Here is a 12,269-nt window from a genome sequence, read left to right on the forward strand (position 1 = left end):
CCTCAGTCTGTCCTCTGTCTAAAACAAGCTGTTTTAGCTCCTGTCTTTTTAAGATAAATGAAATAAACGCATAAATGTTGTGTTTCATTGCCTCAAAGAAACGGTGTCCCTGAACATAATCCAGGCTGCGATTACGCTTGTCATCACAACGTAATTATGTGTCAATTTAGTAATATAACAATGTAATTTCTAGGAAGCAGGTTCCTAATTTCTAGGAAAAAATGGAGGTTGGGCGCAGACCAGAATGGCCTGGGCTGATGATAGACTCCTGACAGAAATGGTGAGGGAACTCCTTCGCAGGTTGAACATGTGATTGAAGACACCAGCGGCATTCTGGACCAGCTTCAGAGACCTGGTGGCAGACGCAGGGGCTCCAGCAAGAAGGGATTTGCAGTCCAGACGGGTGATGACAAGCACCTGAAGGCGCACCAGGTCCGCTGTCAAAGAGCCTGAAACTTTCTGCTGAAACCAAAACTGACCAAATGAATGCTGGCAGCCATCTACCTGCGTCATATCGTTAGGTGGGTTGTTGTCTTTATGTTCCTGAATGCATTTAATTTACATTTTAATGTTTGAATTGTTTCAGTCACTGAAATGTATCAAGACAACAGTTAACATGTAGCAGCTATCACACAATCTGTTCTGTATTTAAATGTAATAAATATAAATGTGAACATAATTTTCTTGTTTTTATTTTCTTGCTCACTCGCAACTCCTGCATACATACTTAGATACTACTGTGTCTTTCTGTTTCTGTCTATCTTTGTCTCTCTCTCTTTCTGTCACACACACACACACACTCGCACACACTACAGTTCCTGTCAAAGCTGCTACACCAGTCGAACAGATCACTCAGCAGCACACCACAACCCAGCAAGTCGACACGCCCACCTCTCTCTCTCTCTCTCTCTCTCTCTCTCCCCCTCTCTGTCTCTGCCTCTTTCTCATGTCATCACGAGCTGAACAAACTCGAGGACAGCACAGAAGAGAGACAGAAGACAAGGAGCAAACTTCACCAAGGTGCGGAGAGAAAGAACAGCATTTCGACAGGTACTGCTGACAGTAACAACAGCACACAGTTGATCAGCTTTACTGTAATGATTGTTCATTTCTAACCAAGTTCTTTGCCTGTGTCATGTCAGCCACACCTGTATGTAGTATGTATGTAGTTACAGCACTTTCATTCCAAATGACAACAGACCTGTTCTCTTAGAACGGGAGCAGCAGAATGTTTGGCAGAAAAATCAGAAAGTGATGAGTTCCGAGGCCTTACTGGAATACCAGTAAGGCCTCGGAAGTCAGACCATCAGATTTGATTTATTTTATCAGCCATGTTTCTAATGCATGGCAGCTAACCACATACCGACTCCCTGGCTCCCTGTGCTAGCATGTTGACAAACTTGATTTCTGTTCCACTATTACTGGAAGGCGTCCAAGCAACAGAGTGAAAACATCCACTTCAGGTGTTTCAGCAGGCCGAGGGTAGGTCAGAATTCTTTATGTTAGACTATTTAACTCATATTAAAAGGGGTGGGGCAAGTAAGCAACAAAATAAAGGAACCATCATTTTCATTCGTAACCAAGATACACTATTTGATCTAACACAAGTGGACCCCATGCACTTCTGGTCTGGGGTTGTATGTCACTGTTTAATGATATCTCAGTCACATGTGCCCAAAAGGTCTACAGTTTGACCTCTTGAACACACCAGTGAAGGAACATAAATCTTTAGCTGTATTCTGTGTGCCGATGTGATTGGGTGGCACATTGCAACTGAAACAATCTGGTCTTGGTTTGTCACCATCCATCCATGATGGAAGAATGGACCATGGGTGGAATGTAGAAATGTATACTAAACATGAAGGAATTAGGAAAAAATAAATTATAGAATGATTGAAAGCTACTTACATCCAACAAGCAGTTTCACAACAATTAACACCTTTATTCACGAGACTCTCATGACACTTCATGACAACTCTCCTGTGACCTTTAGGGTCAGGGTGTGAATCACCGAAACCTCAATATCAAAGCAGTCAGACCTCCCATCTGAGTTTTCTGAGACTATTCAGCAAGACCATGACTTTAACTAATTACTGCTATACAGTATATCAAAATATAGGCAATTCCACTTTTAAAATAAGAGCATTTTTATAGACAATGGTCTAAATACCCACAAATCCCTTAAAACTTTCTTTTATAAAAAAGCATTTATGAATATATTATATTTATTTAAAAATTTCACTCTTTCCATTTCACATTTTAAAATGTATTTTAATTATTTGTATGTTGTCTTTGTTTTTCTGTATTTGTATGTAGTTTTTTCTTTCTTTTTTTTCTTTAAAGCGCTACCTTGTTAAGATAAGTGCTACATGAATAATGTTACTTATTACTATAATTATTATTATTATTATTAACCGCCCCACTGCTGTCCACTTAAGATGATGTGCTCATTGACAATGTTAATTTTTGTGGATATCCTCAGTGATCCCTCTCTGTGTCTGCTGCATCCCAGTATGGGCTCTAGCCAGAGCAGCGACAAGTTCCACTGTAACCGCTATCTGAACGGACAGGGTCCTCCATCACTGGTACAACAAGGTCCTTCATACATACACGCCTAATTCTCTGTGTCTGTCAAGCTTTCCATAATTATCTTCTACTCACTTCTGGATAATTTAACTAAAACTGGCCTGCTGTCTGTGCAGCTACTGGAGAGGTGAATGGGATGCGCAGAGCACTAAATGGCTGCCAGCCAGAGGGCCAGGTGACCTGGGTGGTCCTCCACAGAGACCTGCCAGGATTCCCTGATGACAACACCCTTCAGATGAACTACATATTCCCAGATGGAATACAGACAGTAAGATTGGATGAAACCACATTGTACATATATGTAAAGGCTGAGTTATAGTGGAACTACTCTAAACTATCTATGTAATGTTTGTTTGGCTTGCGGTTTGTGTGCATATGCAGATTCCCTGGAAATCTGTGTAAATAACTGACCAGATGATAATTATTTCATAGAAAAAAATGTAGCACGTGAAACTTTTTTGGATGACAGAAAACAATGGATTGGTGTGAAAACTAGTTTACTATTTATTTAATATTATTATTTATAGTTTATTATTTATTTACTGGTTTATTACAGCTAGGATCGAACCCTTCTTTGTACGTGTGTATGTCCAGAAACAGTGTATGTTTATTTGTTTGGTGTATTTTGTTAAAATTTAACAAACATAACATGACATGAACATCACATGTATTCAAAAGCATAATTTTTGAATGAATATATTTTATTTCCTTACAGTCAACATATAGGATCCGTAACCAGCTTGATTTATGGTATAATCACTTCTGGTGCATCACGCCATTCTGCCTTAAGCAGAGGACACTGCACCGAGACCAGAGCAGAACAAAATCACACACAACCCTAACATGCAGTCTTGAAAGAGGTGAAAATCACTTCAACAGGAAGAGAAACAGTACAGTATCATCTCATTCAAATGAAAGAAACTGAAAAAGCTCAGAGTAGAGCACGGGTTTCTGTGGGGTTCCTGGCAGCATTCTTTCTGCAAAAGAAGCTGATTATCTGGTTAGTCTGGTTAGCAGAGCTGCAGGAGGATGGGAACTCAAAACTGCTAAACACTGAAGCAGCACAGATTTCATGTGTGAGGTTTTTGCACATTGCCTCAATCTAGATGTCAAATTTACATTACCGCAGTAAATAACAGGCGAGGAAGCACCGATGTTAAATGTTATATGATATAAAAATGTTACAGGGAAGTTGAAAGTTCAATAAAATTCAATTAAAAAGACCTGCTTATGACTGCATTACTAAGTGACAAAAACATAACGTTAACAAAAAAAAATACAGAAGAAGCATCCATCACAACAAATCTCCTCATCTCTGCATGTTGATGTTCAAAGTGCACTCACATAATCTCAAACAAGGGGCTTCCCGGAGGCTTGAGTAAAAAATGATGTGCTTTTAACAACCACCCTCACAGGTCTCTTAAGTTTATTGCAACCAAAACCAAAACCGTACTAGGATTATGTCCACGTACAGGGATTTGCCTTTGCATTTGTATCGCTGCCAGGCATTACATTTTATCAACATGAGGTGATCCCTACAATACTTGCTCCTGAAAACTTGACTGAGGATTTTATGGTTCTTTTTGGGCAACTCGAAGGACTTAATTACAGTCACAGAAGCATGGTTTTAATAAGCACAGTGTAGTTAAGCTCAAGCAACTAAAACACTTAGGGTTAGTTAAAGGATTGTGTGAAACGAAGCATTAGACTGGACATAAACCCTGTAGTGGAGCAAAACATGTTATTGTTTCCTTCAAATGTATTAGCCAAATCCTAATCACTGTACGTAAATAGAACGGGTAGGAGACGGTGTTGTTTATTGTGCCGTTGAAACTTAACTTCTTTTCCTGCAGGAGAAACACCCTCACCCTGGCCAGCCTTACGCAGGCCTGCGGCTCTGTGCTTACCTGCCTGACAACCGCGAGGGCAGGAAGGTTCTGAAGCTGCTGGACAAGGCCTTCGACCAGCATCTCCTGTTTTGTGTTGCCACCAATAAAGATGGAGAGGACATGGTCACCACAGCTTCCATCCCCCTAAAAACACAAGCAGACGGGGGGAACAGAGTGTGAGTAAATATTACAGTTCCTCTGTTGGCCAATGGGAGCTGCCAAATATTGTATTAATATCTGACAATCTGAAGAGCATGTTTTTGCATCTAAAATAACATTAGAGCCTCTCAGCCCCCCCAACTGTAACCCCACTAACCCTAAGAACAGAGAAAAGGGGCAAAAAAGAAAAAACATCAGAGGGAAAGCAGATGTTGACTGTGGTGTTTCAGTATGGTTTACATGATATTGGTATGTAGCTAGCTAATATTATACTACTTAGCTTGCTAATAAGTGAAGCAGTTTCAAAGACAAGCACAGAGTGGTTCAGTTGCAGGTCCACCATCGCCCTCTTCTCGTGTTACTGAGGATGTCATACAAGCTGTGGCCAGATTCAGGTTTGCAAGATTTATTCATACAGCCAAATGATGTGTATCGACAGATTTCTGACAGGGGAGAAAATAAAAACTGATGTTCCTCAGGCAAAGAGCCCTTCACCATTCTAACTCTGGCACATTGGGCAAAGTTAAACTATCTTGTAACAGTTATCTATATTTCAATGAAATAATGTTTCATTTTGCTGCTGATTTTCCCAATAATGTTTCATAGAATTGAGTGGGATGGGGGCATGACTATCTTTTTCTTCTTCCAAAGGGCGGCATGACAGAAAAAGTCTGAAAACCATTGTGCTCCATGTAACAAAGCTGTTGTCTCTGTGTAATTTGTGTTCTTTCAGTGATGGCTACCCAGACCCTGACTACCTGAAGATTGTGAGAAAGCTACTGAAGGATAAAGGCATTGAATAACAGATGACACACACTGCTGGCTGGACACACTCTTTGAATGGCCAGATAACCTTAAATAACTACAAAATGTCTCTTATAAAATACCAAATGATGTATGTTGTTGTCAATGGGTAATCTTGAGTGTAATCTGTGTATTATTACACTGCTGCAGTTCTTGTGCTTGAAATATATTTATTATAACATGTATCAACTCCAACTTCTGGTGGTGTCTTATGTGCAGTAACATCTCCTTGTGTGAAGCAATTATTTTATTGTATTATTACAAAAATTACTTATCAAACTAGTCATATTATTGTGTTTCTAGGGCAATATAAATGGGCCATATGCCTATATGAGTGGGGTGAATATTTTCTTTATTTTTAGCAGTACAGGGAACAATCTACACTAATGAACGGAAACAATAGTTTATACAATCCATTTGTTGTATAATATTTTATTTATTACGGCAGATACCATGTTCAAAGTCATGTTCTATTCAATTATTCTTTAAGTAGTCCTTTAAAGCTCAAGTGTGGCACTTTTACATATATATGAATGTTTGCTACAATTCAAGCCATTCACAACATAGATATAAGTAGAGCATATTGCTGGGACACGTCAACACGTCTGCCATATTAGACCGGGCAAGACTGGCCTTTAAATAAGTACAAGTAAACGAGGGAGCTGCGGTTTTTCTGGATAAAAAGCACTACAACGTTTACATTTCTCAACAAAGACACGTTTTCATATTCGAAGGTTTATGATCTACATGGAGTAGAAAAAAAAGTTTTGTTTCCAGTTACTTCAATTCTCAGGAGTTAGGCGACAATCGCAATGTACCCAAAGCGCTAATGATGCTCATGTTCGCCAAGAATGTTCTAGGCCAACCAGACCATTGCTGATGATTGTTTGGAGGTACTGATGTACAAAATTGGGGATTACGTCCTGAGCAGAAGTTGGGGCGAAAAGAAAAACTGACAGCAAAGTAAGTTAACTTTATTTCTATATTTTGTCACAGTGCTTCCTGTGTGTTTTGTTCAGTCATTGAGGTTTTCGTGTTTCCTGTTTTATTTTGTTAATTTACTCTCCTCTCGTTTTGGTCTACTTCACTTCCTGTCTTTGTGTGTTTTCACCCGTGTGATTGTCTTCACCTGCCCCTTGTTATCTCCACCTGGCTTCTGTATTTAGTCTGTGTGTTCCCCTCTCCCCAGTGCCAGTTCGTTGTATGTCATTGCTGTGTGTTACCTGTTTTGGCTCCTTGTTTCCCCTGCATTCCCTGTTTTCCCAGTGTCTTTGGATTATTGGGCTTTGGACTTTTGCACTGCTTATGGATTCTGATTCTTGCCTGTTCCTTGCCTGATCTGTTTGCCCGTTTGGACTGCTTTACCAGTTTTGACCGCTTCCTGCCTCACCACCTTGTCAGTCTTTGTTACCCTAGTTTTTGCAATAAAACCTTTTATTTGCATCTGTTCTGCCTGTATCTACATTTGGGTCCAATTCCCTGTGTTCCTTGCTGCCCTGCTCCACCAGCTATGGCATATTTCAAGGTGCTTCACAGGTGCACAGAAAATACAAAAATAATTCAGGGACTGGCCAAACAAAGAGAAGTAAAACAAAATATAAAAGGACTAACATAAAACCATAGAGTAGAAATTATAAAAAGGTCTATACAAGTGAGTATTTAAAAGCTTTTTGAAGTGTGGCACTGACTCAGCTGCTCTGTTGGAGCTAAAACAGTGCAAGCGTTGATCCCCTGTGTCAAGTCTGGGCTGTGGAATTTTTTTTTTAATAACCACTGCGGTTCAGATGGTCGTTCACTGCCTGCACGTTCCCCCCCCCCCGGCAGCCTGCATTCTGCATTACCAGGCCTCATGAGAAAATTGTGTTGAATGCAGGCTAACCCTAACCCTCCACCGACGTGTGTTGTACGGAGGATGATTCTCCATCTTGCTGCCAGCATACCAAAGGCCTTCTTCACTGTCATGCAAGCCCTTGACAGCCTGTAGTTACATGTGGCTCTATCCAGAGAGAGGTTTTGTCCTCCAAAGGGTTTCAGAAGAAATAGCTTTAGGGGAAATGCCTTGTCAACCACTATGACACGGGACACATCCCTAGGAACTCAGCGTCTAGCAGGGGTATTGGGGGTAGTGGTGCGTGGAGGGTGTTTTTCTCCAGCCCCCTTCACAGGGCAATTCAATTTCAATTTTCAATTCAATTTCACAACAAAAGTCACCTCATTACACTTTACATATAGAGCAGGTCTAGACTGCCCTCTTTATAATATTATTTACAGACACCCAACATGAGCAAGCACTAGGTGACAGCAGCAAGGAAAAACCTTGAGCAGAACCAGACTCTAGGTAGGCAGTCATTTGCCTTGACCAGTTGGGTTGGAAAGACAGAGACAGAGACACATAGAGACACAGACACAGACAGACAGATAGACAGAGAGATGCATAGCAGCAACAGTAATAGCAATAACAACTATAATAATAATAGAAATATGACAAATAATCGTAGTAACAATGATAATGATAACTGAAATATGACTAATCATAGCAATAACAACTTTAACAATAACAGAAATATGACCCCCATTCGGTAATCATAGGCCCTTGAATGCATGGAATCCCCTGATGCCACGAATCTGCGAAAGAGAGACCTACGTTTATATTTTTTCTTTTCTTAACAGATCCTGAGCAATGCAGACACAAGTGGAAATCTTTACATGAGAGTCAGGAAAATTGTGCCACCCAGTGGGTCAAAAGCGTTGTGGTAGAAAGGAATGGTGACACCTGAAATCCATGTGGTTTCTGCTGCCACATCTTAGGGAAAGATGGTAGGATCATTTGTAGTGTATGCAGCGGTGGAAGAAGTATTCAGAATGTTTCTAGTAAAAGTAGTAATACCACAGTGTAAAAATTACCTGAGTAAAAGTACGAAATTATTACTTTATATTTTGTATTAATTTATTAGTTAATCTAAATCTGCAAAGTATTTAGTAGCTAAAGCTGTCAAATAAATGTAGTAGAGTAAAAAGTACTATATTGGCTTACAAAATGTAGTGGAGTGGAAGTATAAAGCATGATAAAAAGGAAATACTCAGGTACATTTTTGAGGTACTTTTACTTTACCTAAGTACCCACTTATGTCTGTATTTTAACTCTAACCACCATTTAAAAAACAAAAGATCAGTGGTGAGGACCCTTCTACACAGAGCACAACATCTAGTCAGTGAGGGGCAGGATAAAGAGGGGGAGATGCGGCAGGTCTGAGAGAAACTGATGGCCAACAGGTATGGGGGGTGGATGACGAGAATCCCAACCCAATTTGAGACCAGGATAGACGCTAAATGGGACCAGGAGCATCCCAGAGGTATTCCTGGTTCCTGGGGGCTTGCTTTGAACAGAGACAGGGGTGTACCATCTCCCCCCATATACAACTACCTTTCACATGCAACTGAAGTTCCATCCTTAGATCACGAGATGACAATGGAACAATCTCATGATAATCTCCATCCACTGATGAGGCCACGAGATGTAGCTGAAACCTTGGGTTTCCAGTAAGTCCTGGACCTTATGCCGAGATCAAAAAGATACAGACCATTTATCTGACGACATTATTGTGATATTGCTTATTGTAGAATTACCTGTACTATGATACTATGTTATACTGGGAAAAACATCACATTGGGATTTACTCTGTGAGGTAAACCTGTATCGTTGTTTTCCTCACGATTTTATCATCAAGTCTTTGTTAATCTGAACACTGGTTTTCCCACAGATCCCAGATGCTGGGTTAAGACACATTGGGGAATAAGAGAGGTTTCACTACACAACTGTTCCAGTGCGAGGTGGTGGGAAGAACTCTGCAATTTATTGGTCTTATTTTTCTCTTCTACCTTTATGCCCCACCTAAAGCCTTGCCGCTCCCTTATTGGTCCATATTGCCAAGTGTGAACTTTCCCAGTTTAATGCAGGCCTGATGTTCTCTTCAAACTGAATTACACCCAGGTCCTTGCACTCACAATAAAGTATAATCTCATTTGGGAGGCCTCTGTCATCCAGGAGCCTCTTAAACCACTTTCTCCTGGACGCTTGCACACACACACACACACACACACACACACACACACACACTCATCTGTCCACCGCTGGCAGGCCACACAGCCTGTCAAATCTGTCTTCACTGAAACACACAAACACACACATCAGGGACGCACAAGGCTGTAGTATTGTTTGTAGCTCCAGGGGAAGCTGGATACCCAATCCCAGTCTATACAACTGAGGGAAGAGGAGGCTCACATTTTTTGTATTTACCATGCGAAAATTGTTCAGTTATGCAAAAAGCATAATCCTTTCCTTTACATATTTCCTGCCAGTCAGCTTTGAAAAGAAATAACCAGTGGGATTTAAGCCTAAATGGGCAAGTTGTGAAGTTCAACCAAAGAAACACTACATAGATATTTTATGTGCTGCCGTTCCTCCTCTGTCATCACTGTCCGTTTGTTAGTGGTGATAAATGCTCCACAGCAGTGTTTCATTAAGCCCTTTAATTTGGCCCACAATTAGAGTCCATCCTATTTGGAAAACAAAGCAGATTGCGTGCCTGGTAATTACAAGACTTGGGGATGGTGGATGCCTAAAATGGATGTAATCTAGATATCTAAGGTTTACTCCCAAAGGAAGCCAACATACAATTATCTATTAATCTACTAGATAGATAGACAGATAGATAGATAGATAGATAGATAGATAGATAGATAGATAGATAGATAGATAGATAGATTGATTTTAGACATTGACCATGTAATCGTAACGTTCCCGGTTCAATTTCGGCTGTGGACCTTTGTTGCATGTCATTCCTCCTTGCTCTCCCCTCACTCCCAGCCATCTCTCTACTGTCCTCTATAAAAAAAATATATATATGAAGAAAAAAACAGCAAGAAAAAACCAAGATGGCCCTGCGTTTTTGATATCTGAAAATCTTTGGAATCAGATTGCTAGCAAAGGGATTCCAAAGGCTGTAGACCTTTAGAGGGGTATGCTTTCAAAGAGTCACCATAACGCTTCCTTTACATTCATCCTCTCACTCTTTATTCCTCAATACGCAGCCCTTTCCAACCCTGCCCACTCACCCATCACAATGCTATCAGAGCTCAGGCCACAGCCAGCCAGACACCAGCCTTCCCCTGTGCTCTCACTTTATCCCTTCACAAAGACTCAACAATGGCCTATGTAGACATATTGTACAGTGAGGTTAGTCCCAGCCATGCTAAGTGGAATTGTGTGTGTGTGTGTGTGTGTGTGTGTGTGTGTGTGTGTGTGTGTGTGGCCTTGCAGAGCAGACTTCCAGTCTTCTACCAGATCTTCTGTTATGTGATAGGATCTTCACCCCTTCCTTTTCTGCTCAAGCATTCTCATCGCTGAAGATGGAGAAGTGTGATAGCATATACATATGAGAATGTCCTAATGTCTGCCCTCTGTCATCTTCCTCGCTATTCAGAGAACAGTGGAGGAGTTTTAGAATGCTCTCCCTGTGGACACAACCATTCATCCGGGGTGAAGGAGATGAATTTGGTCTTTGAGGATTTTAGGGAAGGAGATGGAGGCCTTTGACTGTTGGAAAAAAATAATTATTGAATCTGAATGTGGTCAACAGTGAGTGAATGTCAGGGATTTGATGTTAAAGCTGATATACAAACTTTTTTTGAATATTGTCAAGCATATTTACTTTCGTCTGTATCAAAATAAGAGACTTTATGTTTTCAACAGTGTTCTAAACTATGTACTGTCAATGTTATATATATGAAAATCTAATGGCATATTTATGCAATGAGGAAATGCTTGAGCAGAGAGACAGAGAGAGAGAGAGAGAGGTGAGTTAAAAATGTATTTTTTGGCCTTTTGCTACAACACTCTGCATATCCCGCTTCTCCCACTAAGCCAGCGGTACATTTTCACATCAGTTTCATCATTTCACATTATTAGAGAGTATATTCTGCTGCTTGTTTTATAAAGTCTGACACGCACAAGCATTGAATAAGAGGACGTTAAGTTTAACGGAACCCTTGTTTAATTCTTAACATGCTCACATGCTGCATTAATTTATTCAAGTGTATATAAAATATACTGTAAATATGAATAAAAATATACTATAATAAAATATAGAGGATGTGGTAGTTTGTTTAATACTGTGGTTGTAATAATCTTTTCTAAGGGGTTGCATGTCTGAAAGGGGCTTAATCCTACTACTTTTGGTTCTGCACCTTCTAATGTATAATAATAATAATCTCTATTGTAATTTATAGAGTACACAAATCCACATTACAAAATGCTTCACAAAGACAGACAAACAAAGCAGACAGTTCAAAGAAAATTAAAATTCAAGTAAAATCAGTAAAGGCTCTCCAATAAAAATATGCTTTAAGAAGGGACTTAAAGGAGATCACTGACTCAGCCGACCTGATTTCCTCGGGCAGATCATTCCAGAGCCTCTGGGTCCTGACTGCAAACGCTCTGTCCTCTTTAGTTTTCAGCTGGGCCTCTGGAACAGACAAAATACCTCTGCATGAAGATCTATAAATACGTACAAGTCAGTGATATAGCAGGGAGAAAGGCCCTGAAGAGCCTTAAGAGTAATCAGTAAAATATTATATATTATTATAATATCGCCCTGACCTCTGTGGTCATGAAATCATTTGAACGCCTGATTTTGTCCCGCCTCAAATCCATCACTGACCCTCTGCTGGACCCCCTGCAGTTCGCCTACAGAGCCAACAGGTCTGTAGACGACGCCGTCAACTTGGCCCTACACTTCATCCTCCAGCACCTGGACTCCGCGGGATCCTATG

General features: G+C 40.4%; 1 protein-coding gene across 1 annotated transcript; it reads left to right on the plus strand.

Moving 5' to 3' along the window:
* Positions 1-943: 943 nt before the first annotated feature.
* dtx3la (deltex E3 ubiquitin ligase 3L a) lies at positions 944-5,633 on the plus strand. Its single transcript, XM_070928264.1, has 6 exons — positions 944-1,020; positions 1,429-1,482; positions 2,483-2,595; positions 2,703-2,854; positions 4,440-4,651; positions 5,368-5,633. The coding sequence occupies exons 1-6, from the start codon at positions 947-949 to the stop codon at positions 5,435-5,437; spliced, it is 675 nt and encodes a 224-aa protein (XP_070784365.1). The 5' UTR covers positions 944-946; the 3' UTR covers positions 5,438-5,633.
* Positions 5,634-12,269: the final 6,636 nt, after the last annotated feature.

This window comes from Enoplosus armatus, chromosome 21, assembly GCF_043641665.1.
Source record: "Enoplosus armatus isolate fEnoArm2 chromosome 21, fEnoArm2.hap1, whole genome shotgun sequence".
NCBI lineage: Eukaryota > Metazoa > Chordata > Actinopteri > Centrarchiformes > Enoplosidae > Enoplosus > Enoplosus armatus.